General features: G+C 41.6%; 1 protein-coding gene and 1 pseudogene across 2 annotated transcripts in view; both read left to right on the plus strand.

The window, feature by feature from the left end:
* Positions 1–22,750, plus strand: part of Myo3b (myosin IIIB) — a 430,473-nt gene that overhangs the window by 135,240 nt on the left and 272,483 nt on the right. For both annotated transcript variants that reach the window (XM_046447494.2, XM_046447495.2), the window contains exon 9: positions 21,652–21,807. In XM_046447494.2, the coding sequence (XP_046303450.1) occupies positions 21,652–21,807 (156 nt within the window). The remainder of the gene's footprint in view (positions 1–21,651; positions 21,808–22,750) is intronic.
* LOC124094608 (PRELI domain containing protein 3B-like) lies at positions 4,494–5,102 on the plus strand (annotated as a pseudogene).

The raw sequence follows: 22,750 nt of genomic DNA on the forward strand, positions 1-22,750 counted from the left end.
AAAGTAGTTGAATAAATTTAGAGTTGTCTGTGAGGAGAATACAGATAATAATTTTAACAAGAAGCTTTTATTTTCCCCTCATGGTGCTGAGGATGGATCCAGGGCCTCATGCATGCTAGGTAAGCACTCTACCATGGAGCTACATCGCAGATCTAACAATATGCCTTACTTAGAGCTGGTTGTTGGAGGTTGTGCATCTGACATGGTGAAATACACTTTACTTGCATGATTTCAGTGAATTCAAGTCATACAAGGCAGGTTACTGCTCAGGATATTAAACTTATTAAAGGTTAGGTGACAGAGAGGCTTTAGGTCTCATAGCTGCATCCTGGCAGAGCTGGGATTTAAACCCAGGTCTGTGTCATATTGCAATATCTTTTCTTAGGCTCATGATGCTAGAATGTGTGTATGTGGGCTTAACTGAGGTGAAATTCACATAACATAATATTAACCTTTTTTTTTTTTGGTACTGGGGATTGAACTCAGGGGCACTCACCCACTGAACCACACCCCCAGCCATGTTTTGTATTTTATTTAGAGACAGGATCTCACTGGGTTGCTTAGAGCCTTGCTTTTGCTGAGGCTGGCTTTGAACTTGCTATCCTCCAGTCTCAGCCTCCCATGCTGCTGGGATTACAGGTATGCACCAAGGCTTCTCGCTAATATTAGCCTTTTAAAATGAACAATTCAGTAGCATTTCAAACATTCACTATGTTATGCAACTGCCATTTCTGTCCAGTTCCAAAATATTTTCATCATTCCACACAGAAACCCCACACCTACCTAAGCGGTTTTTTTTCCATTTCCTGTTCCCCTCTAGTCCCTGACCACCAGCCAATCTTCTTTCTGTCTCTTGAACTTCCCTGTTCTGTATATTTTATATAAATGGAGTAATACAGTAGGAGACCTTTCATGTTTGACTCCTTTCATTTAGTACACAGTGTCCTGGTGATTTCAGGTAAAACTTCAGCTCTCTGCTCCAACTAGAGTAACAGCTTCTATAATATCCCCCCAACTCTGCAACTGCAGTCATTGCAAACCATCCTGCAAAACAGTCAGCATGATCTTTATTCCCAAACTGATCAAGTCCTCCTGGCTTGTAATCATTCTGTGGCTTTGTACTACTTAAAGGATGTGCTAGGACTGAAACCACACAAGGTCATAAAGGATCTGGTCTCTGTGTCTATGCAGTGCACCCTCTCCTCCAGGGTGCCTGCCCATCCCAACAAACTGAAAAAAGGTGGTGCTTCCTCTAACTGCCCCAGGAAGACTCAGCAGGCTCTTCCCTCATGCTTTCATATCTGCATGGCGCCATTTATAGGCTTTCCTGTCATTAGGAGAGGAGAGGAGAGCAAACCATCCTGAAGCTGCTTGTTTATGTCTCCCTACTCAAGCTTTGATGTCCTTGAGAGCAGAGAATTAATCTGTTCTGCTTTGTACCGAGTACCTAGCACAGTTCCAGCATGTGGCAGCTCAATAAACATCAGCGTCTTTTGAAGAACCAGAATTCTAGGAGGAAGTGACATCCTCCAACTTATGCATAGCATTTAATGGACCTGGTTAGAAATTGAATGTTAGAACATATGATCTTTGGACAATGACTCCTAACCACAAACACAAAATTGAAGAAGGGGAGGGGCTTTGCATACCCTGCCCCCCACCACCTTCCCAGAGCAAAAATGAACATAGAACTCCCAGAATCATCATAGGATTTTTAAAAAAATGATTGATGAAAGCTACAAGGTTAGCTGTGGATTCTGTTTTGGTTCTTTGAATATATGGAAATGATGTCCAAACAATCCCCCCACCTCCCACCCCCCACCAATCTCAATGGTCATTCCTTTTTAACAACTCTGCCCACTTCTCTCCAATCCCCCACCTCCCACTTCCCTATTTTACCTTCTCCATCACCTTGTTTGGAGAGGAGCCACTTCTGAACTCAGGATTAAGAGAAACAGTTGTTCTCATGGCTCATGGTGTTTTAGGACCATGGTCACTGCCAGGACTCTACAAGAGTGGTGTTTCCTTTTACCTTAATCATTGCCAGGCCAAGCCTGCTTTAGGACAGCGTCTAGTGTGATAGATAGGTGGAAATCGAGGTATGGAGAAGTTGGAGGTCATGACAAACTCTGCTTCCTTGCTATAGAAGGTCAATGGCACTTCTCATGGGTGCTAATCTTGGCCATATATATTAGTAGCTTAAAACACTCTTCATACCAGCGGATGAAGAAACATACTAAAGAAAAATAATTTAGGATGATAGTAAGCAGACGAAATTACAAGATTGATTTTGAAGGACTTTTGCCTTTATGTGCTTCCATACAGGAAATTCTCTGTCCAAAGGGCTCCTTGGATGTATTACTTTTCTGAACCTATAACATTGACAAGCCCCGATGTGAAAAGAAAAGGCCAAAATCATATTACTAAGGAAGGAAGAAAGGAGAAAAGCAAGGAAGGAATGGAGGAAAGGGACAGAGGGAAGGAACCTAAACTCTATGATGGATCAGAATGGAACAAAAACACAAAGTGCTCAACTAGACTGAAGCTGCTGGCAGGAGGAGCAGCAGGGCTGGGAGTTTGGCTTCAGTTGATAAATGGGACGAGGGGCTCCAAGCAAGGCAGGGTCTGGAGCTAGACTCTGCTCAAGAGTCTGGGGTTGGTCTCCTGGGCTGATAAAAGAGGCTGGGGGAAAAAATAGGGTGGGGGAGGGGTCACATGAGCCCATGTTCTAAGCACCGAGGTTTCTTCCACTTTGTTCTTCATCACCTGGGCCAGTGCTGACCATCATCTGGGACTATGGCTTTGGGCTGCCTTCTGGATAGAAGGATTGATAAGCAACCAGAACTTTTGTTGTCACTGTGATGGGCTTGTCCATATACCTAAGAGAATAGGATTTTAAAAAATGCTATTCTAATACCTGGCTCTGTGCTAGAGCCCCAGAGAGCTGGGCAGACAAAACTTTAAAATTATTACACTAGGAGAGTGGACACAGGGGAAGAGAGAGGAGAAGGAAACAGACCCCTTCTCCCCCAAATGAGCCTGCCAAATGCATTTTTGAAACGCATTGAAGCTTCTAAGAAACTACCAAAAATAACAAGTGAAATATAAATTCATTTGAAATGAAGTTAATTTCATGGAACAGCCCGAAGGAGTGAAATAAGTAACTATTAATTGTTAAGAAGGAAAACAATTTGGGATAAGATGATGCTGGGAGCCATTAGCCAAGTAAGTATGACAATTTCCTTGCCAGCGTACCCCATGTTGCAGTGACATTGAGTGTACTTAACCTTGCTCAAGGACCAAGGCAGATTAGGGTGTTCCCGGTTTTAAGATAATCTTGTTTAGGGCGTTCCCAGTTTAGGTTCCAGGTTTAAGGTTTAAGATTATTCCTGCTGGGAATAGGGCGTATCCTGCTGCCTGAGTTCCCCTTGAGTTCTCACGGGATTCAGACAGTATATTTTGGAGATAGAAGCCCAGTGGAGGTGAATTTGGGAGAGAAGGTGGATTTGGGCAGAGAACGTGGATTTGGACAGAGAACGTGGATTTGGGCAGAGAACGTGGATTTCCCCAGAACGTGATTGTAGACGGCTGGTGTGAGTTCGGGAATAAAGAGTTGCTGTTTGAATCTACAAGCTGTGTGGTGGCTCGTGATTGTGTGCCCAGCCAGACTGCGGCATTTGTGCCCAGCCAGACTGCGGCAAGATATGTAAAAGCTAACACTAATCTTAAGCTTGGGGGAAGGCACTGTTCAAGATGTGGTTTAAGCATGAATAGATTTCTGTGCTTATAAAGAGGACAGAATCCAAAAAGGAAGTCCTCATTCTACAGCGATATATGCATACCCATGTTGATAGCAGTGCAATTCACAAAAGCCATGTTATGAAATCAGCCTAGGTGTCCATCCACAGATGAATGCATAAAGAAAATTGTATATATAAAATCAATGGAGTTTTGCTCAGCCATAAAGAAGAACAAAATTATGTCATTTGCTGAAAACAGATGAATGTATCATGCTAAGTGAGGTAATCCAGATTCAGAAGGTCAAGGTTCATATATTTTCTTTCATATGGGGGAGCTAGAGAGGAAAAAGGAAAGACAAGGGACTTCATGAAAATAGAAAAGAGACCAGTAGAAAAAAGGCAATCAGAGGAGAGAAGAAGGAAGGAAGAAGGAAGATATAGGGAAATGAAGTAGAGCAATTGATACTAGGAGCATGTACAAATATATCACAAAGAATCCTAAGATTATGTATAATCATAATGCACCAATAAAATAATTTATAAAAAGAAAGAGGGTAGAACTACTGGCAAATTTATAGTTCAGCATACATGTTAAGCCTGTAGGGCAATCCCCAACACTATAAAAAACAATATGTAGGGCGCTGAGGCCTGGCCCAGCCGGGATAGGGCGTGGGGCCGCCGTAGGGTGGGGCTGGGTAGTGTGGCCTCATTGTTCCCCAGAGTCTCTGGGACAGGACTCAGGCCGCCGGCACCATGAAGATCTGGACCTGCTGGCAGGAGGAGCTCATCTTCGACCACCCATGGGAAACTGTTACAACAGCTGCAATGTAGAAATACCCAAACCCTATGAACCCGAGTGTGGTTGGAGTTGATGTGCTGGACAGGCATATAGATCCCTCTGGAAAGCTGCACAGCCACAGACTTCTTAGCACAGAGAGGGGACTGCCTTCCATTGTGAAGTCTCTTATTGGTTCAGCAAGAACCAAAACAAATGTGCAAGAACATTCTGTAGTTGATCCTGTAGAGAAAATAATGGAACTTAAATCAACTAATATTTCCTTTACAAATATGGTTTCAGTGGATGAGAGACTTATCTACAAACCACATCCTCAAGACCCAGAAAAGACTATTTTGACTCAGGAAGCCATCATCTCTGTGCAGGGAGTCAGCCTTAGCAGTTACCTGGAAGGACTGATGGCGACCACGATATCTTCTAATGCTAGTAAAGGCCAAGAAGCAATGGAATGGGTAATACATAAATTAAATGCTGAGATTGAAGAGTTGGCAGCTTCAGCAAGAGGAAGCATGAGGACACCAATGGCTGTGGCAGCATTTGTAGAAAAATGATAAAGCATTGGAACTGTACCTGAGTTTGGTCCAACCCCAGAGCCAAGCAAGCAGAGCCTCTCCTCATACATACACACTCACCTTGCTAATACAGACTAGCACAGCCTGCATGGGGGAGCTGACTCTAAAATGAGAATTTGTGTAGTCTTACAAGACATTAAATTGTATAAAATAACTTACTCTACTAAAAACCAGTGTTTTGATTTGGTATTTAAATGATATTTTTGGAGTAAAAATCATCACTAAGTCTAATATATGACTCCAACATATATAATATTTTATTGTATTATAGAGTACTGTGTTGATTTGCCAAAGTTTTGTAACTTAGTAAAGGTATTACCTTCCTTGGACTTGTACTTTATGATTTAGCATGCTATACCATGGGCTGGTTATGTTAACTAAAAAAATAAAGTCATTACCTGAGGGAAAAGAAAAAAAGAAAAACAATGTATAGTTTTTAAGCCAACAGAAAGAATAAAGGGTCTGTGGAAAATTTTCATCCTTCCAACAGAAGGCAGAAAGTGAAAAAGGAAAAAAGAATTAGAGGAAATGGGTAGTAAAAAGAGATTTGTACCCCTATGACCATGCTTTGGAATGACCAGGCAGTCAGTTTTCCCTGAGACTTCCAGTACCCAAGCAGTGGTGTGCTCTGTAATATCCTGCTGGGCAGAGGCGGGGTGGGGTTGATTTATAGTGTTTACTGATTTCTATGGTTTAAATATGCCCACCATGACCACCTTCCAGCTACCAATGTGATATCAGCTATTTCACAAAATTCCTGGAAAGGTAACAATGATACCCAGTGAGCTCGTGGCTGCTGGCTGTAACACATCGCTATTTGTTTGTTTGGGATGAACAGATCTTCCTCCATGGTCTTCATACTACCTGTAACTTTTTGGCAATAAAGTTAAAATTAAACCAGTGCAACAGCAGGGAGATATTACCATGAGAATGATCAAAATCTGAGACACTGACAATACCAGCTGCTGGCCAGGATGTGGAACAGCAGGAGCTCTTACTCATTGCTGGACAGAATGCAAAATGGTTCAGCCACTTAGGAAGATAGTTTGCAGTTTCTTACAAAATTAAATACGTTCTTACCATCCAACCCAGCAATCATACTCCTGGGCATTCCACACAAAGGATTTGTGTCGGGGGAAAAAAAATCTACACACAGATGTTTATGAAATCTTTATAATTGCCAAAACTTGAAAGCAAGAGACCGTGAATGAATAAGTAAACTGTAATACATCCATGCAATGGAATATTATTTAGTACTCAAAAGAAAAGGAGCTATCGAGCTGCAAAAAGACATGCGAGGACCTCAAATGCACATTGTTGAATGAAGGAAGCCAATGTGAAAAGGCTCCATTTAGGAGCCTTTCAGAAGAAAAAGAAGAAATTAGAGATGGCAGAAAGATCTGCAGTTGTCAGCAGGTGGGGTGGGGGTAGGGATGACTAGGCATAACAGGATTTAGGGCAGTGAAAATATGCAGAAGATAACATAGTAGTAGATACATGTCATTATAAATTTTTCCAAACCTATAAAATGGATGACACCAAGAGTGAGCCCTAAGGTAAGCTATGGACTTCAGGTAGTTCTGATTTCTGATCTGACAGTGTAGGTTCACCAATTGTAATCAATGTCCTGCTGGGGGAGGTGATAATGGAGGAGCCTATGCCTGAGCAGGAGCTGGGGGTGGGAGGGGGCTCTCTGTCCCTTCCTCCTAATTTTGCTGTGAACCCCAAACTGCTCTAAAAAATAAAGTCTTTAGTAAAATAAAATAAACCCTGCATGTTTCTAACTGAAAACATAAGGGAATTTATTGGGAAAACAGTTGGTGGCATTGTGTTATTAGAGTATTTATCATACGATTGTGGAAGGCTAGTAATTTATGATCCTTGCTAGCAAAGCCAGATCAATACAGAGATAAATGTCCTCAGCACAATAGAATTTATATCCTCCACATGATAATTGACCGCCATGTCATACATTCAATCATTCATCTCATTATCTGATACAACCAGCAGAAAGGCTGATGTGTATGTGATTTATTAAAGCACACCAAGTGAAACCCTCCACCCAGCTTACCTGTTACCTGTCCTTGGCAACACAGCATCCAGTTGTTTACCTCTAGCAGCAGAATCCCATAAAAGAATCAACCTGGTTCCATGCTAGGCCTCTCTTGTTGAGTTAGAAGTGATCTCATTCACGCCCAAGCTGGCGACCCACACCCCCTCCTTTTACCCAGCTGTGGGTTCTGCCTCCTTTTCTATTTTCCCCAGATCACACATGACCTGCTCTAGAGCAGATATAGGTGTGTAAATGTTTTTTTTTTTTAATTTATTTCTGTGTTCTCAATTCTACTGCCTGTGTGTCTGTTGCTATACCAATAACTGATTATCTTGATTACATTAGCTTTTTAATAAGTTTTGTGCTTTGGAAGCATTATCAAACTTTTTCTCACGTAGTTTTGTTTAATATTGTAGCTCTCATGAAGAAAGAGTATCATCAAAGGTTAAGTAATTCCTTACTGTGTCATGATGATTCTTAAGTATTCCTAATGTTTATTTCTTTTAGAGAAAGCTTTCTGTACCCTTTTTTTCTATCCCTATTTTAAGACAGCAGAGTACTTGCAATATATTATTTTGGAGGTAGAACTGTTTTTTAACTTTTTAAAAAAATATGTTTTTAGTTGTCCATGGATCTTTTATCATTTATTTATTTATTTATATGCAGTGCTGAGGATCAAACCCAGGGCCTCACACATGCCAGGCTAGGGTTCTACTATTGAGCCACACCTCCAGTCCTGGGTAAATGTTCTTAAAAGAGTCTTTATTGTCACTGATTTGCAGCTGTGGGTCTATTCTGTGACATGAAAGTTCCACATCACCTATCTAAGCACGTCACCGAGTATGTGGCTGGCTTAAAGCTCAGGACACACTACAGTACCAGGGAAGGGAATCAGCATGCTCTAGGGAGAGAGAATGGGGAAATGGGGAAGGAAAGCAGAAAGCTAACCATTCAGAAACCTAGGCTTAGCGCTGGTTCCCTAACACTGCAGTGGCAACTGTTCCAAAGGCCTCCTCCTTCATTCTCAGCCCCTGGGAACATTTGTTGCCTGCAGTGCCTGTGCTTTGCTTTTCAAGGGTTAATCAGATGGCCTATTATTCAGCAAATTAATAGCTTGGCTGCCTGAGAGTTCCTTTCAGAGAGGATTAGGGCCTCTGATGAGGCTTTGATGTAATAGACGGAGCTGTACTGCTCCATCATGCTAATGGAGGAGTTTTAAGGACTCCCCAGACTCTCTTTGGCAGTCTGTGTCTTTATTCATTCCCTTGCCTAAAAAAGAAAAATATTGTATCTTACAAAATTTAGTGCTTGAACAAGGCACTGGATTGACATCCCTGGGGGGTGACGTATTCATTTCTTGGTCTAAAAGCACACACAGAAGCAATACTCACAGGCTTCCTTGGGTGGCCACTTCCTCAGGAAGAGTTCTCTTTCCAAGGGGCAGCAGCAGTACCAATCTGGGCCTTGTAGTTCATTGTCCTTTGAAACTTTCTGACTCAGAAGGGGGATAACGAGTGACAGACACTGACAGTTTGTGTCCTCAGGAACATGAACCAAGACAGTCCGTCAGTAGCTGTGTACGATCCAGAGTTGCATAAAACATTCACAACTCCATGTGATCTGATGAGATTTTTTTCCAGGTTTTTCAGGAGTGGTGAGATTGTTAGGAAAGTCTGGCTTGATTCATTGCCCCAGTTTGATGTTCAATCCATCAACAATAGGCATGGAATTGGTGACCCACTGAGGAATGTTGAATCCACTTTTTTTGTCTGTATCCAAAGAACACACATTGAGGGAAGGACACAAAGTGTGGGTGATAGTGACCCCAGGACACTTGTGAATCCCCTACCCCCACCATGGATTACAGCTTGAACTTCTTGCTAGAACCATTATCAGCATCATTTAGGAGGCAAACTGACCGCCCTATTGTTTCCACACCCACTTGGGATGCTCAGTCCTCTCCCCCTCCCCCGGCTCCCACAGTAGGGATAAAATTGCTCCTTCCTCTGGGCTGCTCTCAATTCAAGGAGTAAACTTTCCCTGCAATCTTCTTCTTGGACTTTGTATGATCAGCACGTGTGCCTTGGCACCTGCCTTTCCTTCACTTGATGGTTGCCAGCGTGTGAGTGTTGCTTTCCACATATTAGGAATCAAGGGGCCTGAGCCTGTAAAAGTTCACCAGGTCTCTTGTAGGGTTAGCCCTGGATTAAGATCAGAGGTCTGTGCCTCTTTGTATTGGCCACCCAGGATGAATTTTTTGCTAGATGATTCTTTGGTATTAGGCATTAGTTAGGATTGAAGAGCACTCTAAGAAACAGCCCTATGAAAGGGACCAGGGGGAAGGAGGAGGAAAAGGAAAGGGGAAATACTGCAAAATGATATTGACCAAATTACACTGTTATATTGTGTGCATGTATGACTATGTAACAACAAATCCCATCATCATGTACAACGACAATGCACCAATTTTAAAAGAGGAAAAAAAAATAGCTCTCTGACTGGAGATGTGGCTCAGTGGTTAGAGTGTTTGCTTAGCATGCGTGATGACCTGGGGTCAATTCCCCAGCACTGCAGGAAAGAAAGAAAGGAAGGAAGGAAGGAAGGAAGGAAGAAAAAAAATACTCTATGGAACTCATGGCCATGTTTACTAGAGAGAAACAGTATCCATTACATTACTTGCAGTCATTTTTGTGAAAACCCAGGAGAGCTTATCTTTAGTCTCATTACCAATTATCACTGTTCTCTAAGCAGCTAGTAGTCTATTTGTCTAGAATGGATTTTAAGAAATAAAGAACAGACATTTTTCCTTCCACATTGTCTGCTTAGAAGACTAGAGCCAAATTTGTGGACCTCTCTGGCAAAGTCATTTATTTAGCACTCTAAATTCTATTTTTCTTCCCAAATTTACCCTTTGCTTTATTTTTGCCTCATTACATATACCTTCATTGAAACACCTGTTATTGTAAGATGCCTGGAATTATTTCTGGAACAGGACGAAGTATTAAAAATCAAATGCATACCCTACTAGTGGGAATGTAAGACAACACAGCTGCTCTGGAAAGCAGTCTTGGTAGTTCTTCAAAAGGTAAACATAGAGCAACTCTGCTCTTAGGAGTACATCCAGGAGAAATGAAAACATGTGCACACAAAAACACAGAAATGGGTATAACATTAATTCATAATAGCTTAATAATAATCCCCCAAACCTATCAACTGATCAATGGATGAATAAAATGTGGTTTATCTATACAATGGAACATTTTTTAGTATTATAGAGGAATGAAATATTAATGTATGCTCTGATAGAGATGAACCTTGAAAACATGCTAAGTGAAAAAAACCAGTCACAGAAATGCCCATATAAGAAATTTCCAAATTAGGCAAATCTATAAAAATAGAAAAATCGATTAGTAGTTTCCTGAGATGGAGAAGGTCAAAGGGACATGGGGTGGGGAGTGAGTGCAAAGAGGTATGGGGTTTCTTTTTGAAGTGATGAAAATGTTCTTAAACTGATTGTGGTAAAGGTTGCACAACTGTGTAAATGGACAATGTGGAAGGAAAAATGTCTGTTCTTTATTTTTGAAAAAAGGGCTGTGAGCCAGCCTCAGCAAAAAGAGAGGCACTAAGCAACTCAGTGAGCTCCTGTCTCTAAATAAAATACCAAATAGGGCTGTGGATGTGGCTCAGTGGTCGAGTGCCCCTGAGTTCAATCAATCCCCAGTACCAAAAAAAAAAAAAAGGCTTTGAATTATACATTTTAAATGGGTGAACTGTATGGTATGTGAATTAATATCTCATTAAAACTGTTATAAAGATCATTTGCAATAATTAATCAGTTGTGTTTACTCATTTTTTTACACTTGTAATTTTTACTTAGTGCCAAATATGCATTTTGAGTTTAACTCACTGGTTTTCAGCAGAATCTTCAGACTTATTTGGGATTGTGAGTCCCCAAGGCTAGGGATAGCCTTCCCAGTGATATGCAAATTTCTTCAATATTGGTTAGCACACTGAGTGGTACCTTAGGAGCACATTCCAAGCCTGTGGACACAAATGCTTTCTGTTCTATGCCCATTGCTCCTTGTCTCCGCATACTGCATCTCCTCTGCCCTTGTCCTTTGCTCTACCCAGCAATGAAAATAAATGAGCAAGAGTGGTCAAGAAGTAAGGGAATGACTGAGAGACAGAGCATTGCTGCAGACTAGGAAAGAAAATGTTCAAGAAAGCAGGGCAGCTCAACAGTGGCCGTGAGCCAGGCCTGAGCAGAGCACTTGAACACAAAGAGAACTAAAAAGAGATCCTGGAATTGGTATTCAAGGTTTTGGGGTCCTTTGAGAGATGTTCCTGTGGGTAGTGAAGGTGAAAGATAGATGTATACAAAGATATAGCTGTAGGTACGTCTATTAAATTAAATTTGCCTTAGATTCCACCAGCAACTTTTTTTCTTCTCTTTCTGTGCTTTTGGCTTGTCTTTAGTTTCCACAGCTACACCATCATCTTTCTCTTCTGGGTCCTCTGTGCTGACTCAATGGGTGTTTCCTAAAAGGACCCCCTCCCTTCCTCCATTTGACTCTGTAATTGGATGCCAGTTTTTAAAAAAATATTTATTTTTTAGTTATAGGTGGACACAATGTCTTTATTTCATTTTTATGGTGGTACTGAGGATCGAATTCAGTGCCTCACACGTGCTAGGTGAACGCTCTACCACTGAGCCACAACCCCAGCCCCACCAGTTTATTTTAAAGGAAGATCTAATTGTGTAATCTTTCTGCTTAAAAACTCCCTGTCAGTATGGCTAAGATTAAGAAAGCAAACCCAAGCTCATTGCATAAGGCCTTCTAGGTTCCAGAAAAAAGTTCCAAGGCAGATTCTTACTCTTATCTATTACACCTGCAGGATTCTGTTCTACTCTGTTCCCTGATTGAGTCTTGCATTTTATACCAAGGGGCCTCCCCAAGGGGCTTCTGTACCCTTCACTTGAATGCTTCTCCCTGCACTTTCGATGTACCCTTTGTCCTTTAAGACCCAAGTATCATCTTTCCCGTGAAATACTTGTTCTCCTACCTAGAATAATTTACTATGCCTGAGTTATTCTAGTGCTTATTCATTTTATCCTTGAATTATGGTTATTTATGTCCGTGTCCATTCTGCTACTTTTTCTAAATCTTCGAGAGCCAGTGTTTCACTCCAGGTGTGTTTCTCCCAAGCACTTGGTACAGTGCCATTCATAGCAAATACCTAATATGTTTTTGAATGAATCAATAATTTCAATATCACCTTGTTCTCTAAATATTTTATATGTGTAAGTTCAGTATTACCCCATAAGATGCTAAGTTTCTCATGACATGAGCCATGCCACTGAGCTGAGGCAGCCCCTGGTGTCCTGTTTCACTTGCCATGTTGGAGAGCTTTCGGACGAGTCACTCAGAGTAGCAGCATGAGTTTATTGAAGAGATAGGAAAGGGAAAAGGGGACACTCTTAAGAGAGAGGGTGGGTCATCTAAGAGAGGAGAAAGATGGCATACCCCTCCTGCCCTCCAGTTTTATAGGGGGAGGGGGGTTCCCAAGGAAGTTTCCAGAGTCCAGCCCACATCTACCTCTTATCTTTTGATTGACAGTAGGATGACATCAGACTTTCAAGTCCCCATGGCACATGACAACTGTTTTTACAGATTTTATGATTAGTAGAAATTATCCTTATGTTATTGAGTTCTAGGATCAGGTCTGCATAAGGGTCACAAAAGTCCCCCCACTTTAGGGTAACCTATGTTCTTTTTATCTGCATTTTGGGCCTATATTTCTCCTGCAGATAACAGATTGTTTGCTAAGGAATGTAACCTATCCTATTGAATTATGTCAGGCAGGGCTGCAGGTTATATATATGTGTATGTATGTAAACACACACACACACACACATTTATAGTTTAAGAAAGCATATGGAGTCAGCAAAGTGGGCCTAGTTTATAGAATTGTTCCCTTAACCTCATGTTCCCACCACTCGTGTCTGTGTGTTCCCTATCAATATCTTTGTTTGATTTGCACTCTCCTGGCCCCCACCCCAGTCCTGGGGTGGTCTTGAGCATGTAACAGTCATGCACTGTGGAACTGGTTGTTCAGTTCTTATGAGGAATGGCTGGGTACCATCCATTTCTTCCCTCTGTAAGGAGAAAATGCATACGAATGAAAATTATGGATTTAATTCAGGGCAGAGTGGCAAGCAGGATCAAGGGGAAAGAATACAATTCGTATGTCCCTGGGCACTTAAGCCTGGACTAAGAAGCAGACCATGACTGTTTGTCAAAATGGAAATTGATTTTTGAATCAAAGAAATTAGCCAGACATTCAAAAACAAGAATACTCAAAGGCTTGAACTTGAAAATTCCCAAGGTCTTTGTTTTTGCTGAATTGTCAGACCCCTCAAAGCCCCCTCCCCAGACCCCCAGAACTTTGCAGAGTTTGATTAGGACATCTGTCAAACAGGAATTTTGTCCTTAGAGGTACGGATCCCACTGAGAGAAAGTGAATAATTTTAAAAATATTTTATTGGGGACTGGGGATGTGGCTCAAGCGGTAGCGCACTCGCCTGGCATGCGTGCAGCCCGGGTTCGATCCTCAGCACCACGTAAAAACAAAGGTGTTGTGTCTGCCGAAAACTAAAAAAAAAATAAATATTAAAAAATTAAAAAAAATAAATAAAATATTTTATTAGTTGTTGGCGGCCCTTTATTTATTTATATGCAGTGCTGAGAATCAAACCCAGTGCCTCACACATGCTAGGCAAATTCTCTACCACTGAGCCACAACCCTAGAACCCCCCCCCCATATCTCACTCTTAATCCCTGTGTATTATTGCACCAATACTATTTAAAATGAATGACTACATGTGTCATTTTTAGGAGAATAATGGTTTTGGTGATTGCTTATATTATTTAAATACACCAACAGACTATTTTAAGGATGATGTTTCTACAAAACAATTGTATCTTTAAAAAATGAATCTGCCACGGGGTGCTGTGGTGCATGCCTATAATCCCAGTGGCTCAGGAGTCTGAGGCAGGAAGATCATGAGTTCAAAGCCAGCCTCAGCAACTTAGCAAGGCCCTAAGCAACTCAGTGAGACCCTGTCTCAAAATAAGAAGTAAAAAGGCTGGGGATGTGGCTTGATGGTTAAGCATTCCTGAGTTCACTTCCTGGTACCAAAAAAAAAAAAAAAAAAGGATCTGCTAACTTCTGGATTATCTTGCCCCAACTCACACACATTTTCCATAACCACCATCCTCTGGATGCACCTATCACTTTGCCCTTTGGTGCTCCTTATCTTCCTGGGCTGCTTCATGCAAATATTTCTTTAATCTTCACCTTAAACAAAGACCTTTAAAAGAAGTCAAGGCTGATCTATGACTGATCTCATCCCTTGGAGAGGCCCAGGAGATAGTGGCTGGGGTGCTGCAGGAGATGCCTAGCTATGCCAGCCGTGGCAGTGCCTACCAGCTTCTGGGAAGCTGCCATACTGTGGACTGAGAGATCCAGCAATTGGCAGGATTCTGAGCTACAATAATCACACCTTCCCCAGCCCTCAGAAATACAGGGTGGCACTTGATCAGACCAACATCTCGTAACCCAGCTGCTGGGGCTCCATCTTGAAGTACTGACACATGCTGTCTGGTGCCTTGACTGTTCCACGTGCCTGGAGTTGCCTTGGAGAAATACCTGTTTAACAGCCAAGTGCTTTTCACAAAAACCCAATTAAGGAAGAGAGAAATGAAGAAAACAGGGGAAGTGTGAATCGGTGACTGGGGGCCACCAAGTACCATCCTGAAGACTGCCTGAGTACTAGGATACAAAAATCAGGCTGTCCCTGGGCTGCTATCATGTCCAGCAGAAGGCATGCTTGTAACCAGTCTTACAAATGCCATGGGCCACTTGGGAAGAACAGCGTAAGTCCCAACAACAAATGATAAAGCAATACCTCCACCCTCAGGTCTTCCCCTGGCTTCTCCTTGGACTCGCCTCTCTTTACCCTGAACCTGTGCTTCATCTTCATCTTCACCTGCTGCTTGACTCTGAGCTGTAGCAAGTGAACTCTTCTTCTCATTTGACTAACACTTCTACATGGTCCCCTGTTTTCTCCAGACTGATGTCTGTGTATACTCTCCTTCCCATCTGTGGCCCTCAGGCTGTCCCCAGACATGCAGTGCTTAAGGACCTAGAATTTGTATCACAGCTCCTTCTCTAGGGACACAACCAGTTAATCTGGGCTTTTCTAATTATTTACCATGGCCCAAGGGATCAGAAACAGTGTGAAAGGAGTGTTGCTAGGTTTCACTCAGTCGGTACCACTGGGGCATTCTGGGGTTACACAGTGCAGCTGTTTGCCTTAGCCAGGCCTCTAGCCCCTTCTAAGAATTCCAGCTCCATTGGTGCACATTTCTTTACTCTCAAGGGAGATTCTGTGCTATTTGCTCATAGATTTGTTTGTTGGGCTTCAAACCACACCACACTTTTTCTCTCCTACTTGCTTCACCTTCTTTGAGTCTTCTTTGCTGGGTGTGAAAACTGGTTCTTGTCCATCTCCCAGTTTCTTCCTTTTCCATTTCCTTTTCATCTGAGCTCCCTCTGGACCCTCGGTGCCGACAGCTCTGCCTGCAGGTACTAAGTACTAAGTACCTAGTACTAAGCTGAGTTGCTCTTCTTCCCAACCCTGCATCCAGGCCTCCCTCCTTGGGATCTCAGGCAAAATGGCAACTACCCTTCCTCTCTCTTCTACTTTGCAGGACAGAAGCTGCTCCTATTACCACTTCAAAGGCAGGCTGAGTCTTCTGTTCTAAAATTTTTCCTCCTACCTTCTCAGGCCTTTTTTTGTTGTTGTTTTAAAGTAAGTAGCGTCTGTTCTTCTCTGATAACTGTAAAACTACCTCATAAGTATGTGCTCCAGATCTCATTTAACTGTTCCAGGTGAGGACCTCTACCCTGCCAACTCCCCACCCCAGGTGTGAAGTTACCATGGAATTTCAGACTTTAATACACCACTACCAAATATGATATTTGTGAGTTTCAGGAAAACTGGAACGCAGTTACCTATTCCACCAGAGAGGCGGTGGTTTACTGAAACAACGTAGGCAATGTCAAGATTCTCAGTCTGCCTTTTTATTTTCTTAAATTAAGGCATTAGTCATTTTGGGGGAAATGCCTGTGTTTGTCATAGTCTTGTCTTTCAGAATGGAAATTTTCTTCCAAGACATAGTACCCCGGGCTCTGCTATTTAGCCTATAATTAGTCTATTCTCTGGAGGATTTTCTCCTCTTGATGTGAAGGCCTCTTTGTCAGTCAGGCTGCTGTTTGAGGATGATAGGAACCGCAGGGCAGCATGGTGAATCACGGGGCAGGGAAATGTTTGCTCAGATCAAAAACCATTTAGCTATTCTGTACCGACAGGGAACACTTAACCATCGAAGTAGCAAGCCTACAAGAAAATTGCAGAAAGTATGAAAGACAGAATGTTGATAAAGAAATGAGAAGAGACATAAATCCCAAGTTTTGATCTAGTGTTGCCCTGCTGTGTGGGACGAGATTGCCTTTCCCCACGCTTTTCTCATCAAGTTCACCAGTATTTTTAGTTTTTGCTTTTTCAGCTGCTCTATATCAAGAGCGTTTATTCACGGGTAAACATCAGCCTGTGACTCTTGATAAATAGCTCCCCCTTGCAGCATCCGGATTTTTGGTTATGAAATGGCAGTTTATACAGCGACAGTGCATTATGGTCTGGAAGGAGGGGGGCCCTCAGGCGCCTTCAGCTCCATAGCCCAACCTTGCTTCTTGCTAAAAAAAAATGTCCCTTTTGCCTATTTTGGGCATAAGCCAGGCTGGGAGATAGCTGCAAATTGTTGCAACAACCTGTGTTTAATGTGGTGACACTAATGAATTCTGAGAATTAATCTTCAGCCAAGAAAGCATGATGGAAAGTACTAGAATTTCAAATTAGGTAATGGATTGATTTCCTTCAAGGCTGAAATTTGCTCCTTTTTTCTTGTGGTGGATTTTTCTATCATATTCAAACCACCCACCATGGCCTTGTAAATCCAGGGTCTCTTACCTATGTCTGACAGCATAATGTGTTTTTCTATTCTGTTGTTTTGTCTCTTAGCACATAGAAACTGATCTAAACCTAAATTTTATAAAAAAGAGATTAAAAATTCAGCAAATAAAAGATTTACTTATGATTTGGGGGGACAAAAGCAATTTCCCTAAAGATAGTTCCTGTTTAATTTCTTAGAGAGTTAAAAACTCTGAGCTTGAGGATGTCCTTCCCCTGTTTGAGACATTGTCTCAAATAACCCACAAGTGTCCCAGATGTGCCAATAACTAAGGGCTCTGTGCCTTTCCCCTTTTTCCACTGAACTGAAGGCTCATTTCTGCCCCCATTCTAAAAGCACTCTACTAACTCAGGCAGCAGAGCTTCTAAGGATGTCATTTGCTAAACCCATTGATGAAAAAATAAAAAACAAGGTTCTGTGGTGGTCAAGTTTGAAACATGGTCTCAAACAAAATTAAGAGGTTTTCTTAACCTCAGTACTTGTAAGAACTTTTAAGATGCTTGTGTACATTATGAAACTCCAAACTCACTTTTTTCTTTTTCTTTTTCTTTTTTTTTTTTTAGAGGATCACCAATGTTTCTCAAACTTCTTTGACCAGGAAACTGGTTTGTTTCTTTCTGTCTCTCTTTTTCTTTTGCTGAATGCCTCATCCAGCTTTCCTCACATGGGTTGGCACCCATTCCCACAACACTTTTATTTTATTCATCCTATTTATAAAAACCTGCTCAGCCCCTGGTTGGGAAAGATATTCTGTGTCTGAAATTTGCAGTTCATGGCTTAATAAGCATTTTGAAATGAATACATATACTCCACTTTGTTTCTTTTGCGTTTGTTCTCCAAATCAGGTGAGCGGTTTCTATCTTGTTTTTAAAAAGTACTAGGAGGCTGTCCGGAGTTCTGATGATGCTGGTAGTCAGTTCTATCTTCATTCACTAAATCCCTGCCTGGAAGGAGAGTTAGATGGAAAGATGAACTGACACACTCAAACAGTAAGAGTTTGGGGCATCAAATTGCATAGTATTAAGCAATAAAGCAATAAAAAGTTGATAGAGGGACTAAAGCCAGTGATTACTCCTAGATGTTCCTAGGTGGCTGCTTAGGAGTGAGGTGACTGTTCCTGGCTCTGCAGCTGCCTGGTTTTTCTTCTTGCATTGCTTTGTGCGATTCCTCCACTCTGACTACCTTTTTTCCACCAATCTAATTTACATCAGTCCCCCCAGTCCTGGCTCCATTTTAACCAGCCTGACTGGAGCTCCCCCGACACAGCTCCCTCCATCCCCATATTGCTTTGCAGAGCAGGAGGGGTTCTCCCATGGGACTTGGTGCATTGGCTTTATCACTATCAGGACTTGACCTCGGTTTCCTCACCTCTTGAAACAGAGGATTAGAATAGAATATCTTGGTCCCTGTGTCTCTGAAATCCTGTTTTCATGTTATTAGTTCTCATCCTAAATATGTAAGCAAACACTGGCTTTTTCTATTTCCTATGCTTCTCTGATCCTTCTGTCTTTCCAATAAGATTATAGTTCCTTGAGGAAAAGGTTCATGATTTTTTTTAATGAATTAGTTTATTTTGACTAATTCTGGTGCTATGGAATAAGTGTTTGCGGAGTAATGAAGTAATACAATGCTGTTATCTAGTATGACTTTCAGCCATATCTGCTCCAAGAGGAGAACTTTCCTCTGTTAGTACAATAGTAATTCCACTTCAGTCTGGCTCTTTGCCCCCAGGCGGAAAAAGTACACAGGAGTGTCGTACCCTCAAGGCCTTCTTGCCCTTCCCCTAAAACCCTCCAGTGCAGTTGGATTGTCATACACTACTTAGCGTTTGTCCCCCCATACACCAGTTTCAGTTTTGCTGATTCCACGGTGTGACATTCAGCCCACTCTGTGCTTAGTAAGCATGGAGAACTGACAAATCCTCTTGATCATCCCTTCCAGTTTTTGGATCTCCACGAGACAACAGATTCATTTGTGGGTTTCTTCCTCGTCTGATTCTCTCTTCATTATTCACACATTTCTCTTTCTCTGTGATCCAGAGTCTCTCCAACATGCCAAATGACCTGGCAACAGCATTGGAATCCTTGCTTCTCCAGTGGGTGCTAATATTGTGAAACAAGATACACTACCTTCAGCTGCATCCCTGACCCAGCAGAGACCTATTCTCAAAAGGCTGGGTAGAGTAGGGGATTCCTAGGTGCTCTTAAATTCTATTTAAGGAGTTTTCCTTACCAAAGTGCCTGGAAGGACCTGTCTTCAGTCCTCTCCTTGATGCTCCGAGGACGCCTGTCCCTGGAGGCTGCTTTGGTCCACTGTCGCCTTCACATGCTATGAATTTTTTAAAAAATGGCTACTTGTCTCCCCTTCAGCCCCAGCTCTCTGAGTTTGTTCATTTGAAATGCTGGGCTAGGCACGGGGAAGGAGGCTGCCCCAGTCCTTTTGCTCTTTTTTCCCTTTTCAACAAGTACCTGCTGGTAGTTAGATGAAGCATCAAAACTGATGCAGAAAGAAAGCAAAACCAGAAGTGTAAGTGGGTGCTGTTATGAGAGCTTTCTGTCCCTGCGTATGGGGACACTCCAGTCTGGGAATGTGTTTGATGTGACCTGCCCACTGTCCCTGGGCAGTTATAGCTGGGGATTCAGCAGATCCTGGGCTCCACTTGTTCCCGCTGAGGCTCAGGGGGTGTTGTGTAACCCCAGGTCTCTCTTCAGCAGAAACCCTCAGAGGACATGTGACCATTCTTATTTTAGAAGTTTTCATACACCATCTCTCCAGCCACGGAAACCAGCCATCATCCTTATCACTGATCAACTAGTTACCCCTGGGGTTCCTTCTCAGGAAACAGTGATTCACATTTATTTTCCTTCAGTGGTCACATAGACAGATGAATAGACATGCATCAAGGGAAGACTGCTGATAAAAAGACAGGACCAGTCTTTTTTTAGGCCTGTGCATTGATTTTGTATTGTTGATAGGGAGAATAATAGGTTATTCAAAAGACTCTGAACCTATAAAAGTCAAATGATTGATTTTCTCTGATGGCAAGGTAGAGGCGGCATTTATAGTCCTGTGGGCAGAGGATGGGGATCCTCTAGGTGCTGTTTGCTCTTCTAGCTGCAAGCTCCAGCTGCAAGAGGCAGGGGGTCCTTGAGCCAATCCTCAGCCTGCTGGGAAAGTCACTGAATATCCTCCAGGACTAGAAGGTGAGGAATGTGAAAGAGTTTTGCAGTGAAAACTGCACACATTAAAGTTTTTTTTGTAAATCCCTCGGTCGAGGATGGTTTTAGGAATCCTGCTTAAATGTTCTGAAAGGTACTAGAGGGGATGCTGGACTTTTTGACCATTTGTGGATGCATTTAATTATTTAAAATATGTAGTATTTTTAGATGTCACTGGCATGCCACATTTGGGTAAACTGAAGCTGTTTATTTCAAGGAGTAGGCAGAATGGCCTCCAGTATTTATCCTAAGCCTTCAAGGTGAGCTAAAGACTGTTAGCTTAACAGGGCGAATGTTGAAATTTCTTCTGCTCACCAAGGGCAGCTCCTCAGAATAGAAATGCGATGGTAATTGGAGAGGTATTCATCAGATTCCATTTCACGAGGAATTTCCTGTGTCAAAATCATTTTCAATAACAAAGAACACACAGCAAAATGCACTAAGTCATTGTTTTCTTTGAAAAGGGCACTCAGTCTGAAACAGAAAGTGGTTACACTGGTGTGGTTTTAACCAATTAACCGCAGAGTTCAAATGCAACCCAATTTTTACCATTTTGAATGGATGTTTTGTTCCCTGTTTGCACAATCCCATCCCAATTCATCTGAATGATATGGTGGTCACTTCCTGTTTTGAGATTGTTCTGCTTTTTCAGAAGACATTCGAAATCAAGCTGCTGGATTTTCTGTGTTTTAAGAGTTATTTCCTGCCTTACAAAACCCTTGATGCATTTCCCTATCACCAAATAATGGATGTTTCATGTTTTAAAATTTAATTGAGGTGATGGTATTTAATTCTATATGCTTCTAAAATAAAATATATAGATTAATCAACTTGACTCCATCGAAAACACTTTTCTATAATGAAAAATCAGACAGAATATTGTCTGACCAGTCTATTTTTTTTAATGTTTTGAATACTTCAAAGCAAATTGATGGCAAAATTTGTGCTTTTGATACTGATTTTAAACAATCTAAAATAGATTTCTGATATATCAATTAACTAATATGAGAATATTAGCTGTTTTTCTACTTTCTGGTCTACATCAATAAAGAAGGAGCTATGTAAGGTCAGCGATCAGGTTGTATAAATAAGCCTTCTTGCCTCTTCTCTGCCACATTCACAGAGGAACAGAGTGTCTAACATTGTACTTTGGATTGTTTGTTGATTTTTACAAACAGGTGTCTTATTAAGGATTTTGAAAAGAGGCCTTCTGTCACGCATCTCCTCGACCATCCATTTATTAAAGGAGCTCATGGGAAGGTTTTATTCCTGCAAAAACGGCTAGCCAAGGTGCTCCAAGAGCAGAAGCAGCTAAACTCTGCTGTTAAAATCAGGTATGGTACTTCATGTCATTCCGCATCCTCCCTCCCGTTATTTAGAAAAACGGCATGTGTTTTGATTTGCCCAGTGTTGTTATTGGTAATGATCACATCCCTGCATTTGGGAGAGTTTCATTTATGTGACATTAAGCACTCCACGCCCAGTGGATGAGCAGGCAGGCTTGTGCTTTTGTGCTTGTGCTTTTGTGGCTAATTTCTCTCAAATAGCTGAAATCTCACTGCCCTCATGTTTGGTTTGCTCTCGCTAAAAACCAATAGATACATGTATATATTTGTATTTAATAAAAATGCAAATTTTTCTTTTGACCAATAAAGGAAAGCAGCCATGTCTGAGATTATGTGGAAAAATCTTTACTTGGCTGTCATAGACTTGGGAACAGAAATATAGGCTATAAAGTGATTTTTGGAAATTTTACTCTTTAAATTCTAAACATCTTTTTCTTTAATGTGTTCTGAAACTTTTCCCCCTTTTGTTAAAGATCTCTTGGAGTGAATTTAGCATTTTAAAGTGATTTTTTAGCTAATGTTTATGTTATCAAAGTAACTGTGGTTCTCACCCCTTTCCCTCCCTTTTTTAAAGGGTAGATTTTTTTTTAAAAAAATGTTATTTTCTAGGGCAAGTGCATAAAACAGTGTTCTTGGTGAGTCACTCAGAAATAGATCTTTAGTTTCTGTCCAGAGGGTGGCAGAATTTCTCTTTAAGGGGGAAAAAAATGCAAATAAACCTACTTCCTCTGCTCAGCAATTATTTGATTTTATAAAACCAGCCAGGATACAGATAAGCTTCAATCCATTATTATTAAAAGACATCCGAAGTACTGGAGGTGAAGAAAATGAAATAGCATCAGGCACAAGTTCTAGAAATATTCATATATTCTGCAGAAAACTGTTTACAAATCAAAAAGTCAAACACTGGCAACAGCTAGCCAGAGGCAGA

The sequence above is a fragment of the Marmota monax genome, unplaced genomic scaffold (assembly GCF_021218885.2).
Source record: "Marmota monax isolate L192 unplaced genomic scaffold, Marmota_monax_Labrador192_F-V1.1 WCK01_AAM20220418_F8-fsc00007, whole genome shotgun sequence".
Lineage (NCBI taxonomy): Eukaryota > Metazoa > Chordata > Mammalia > Rodentia > Sciuridae > Marmota > Marmota monax.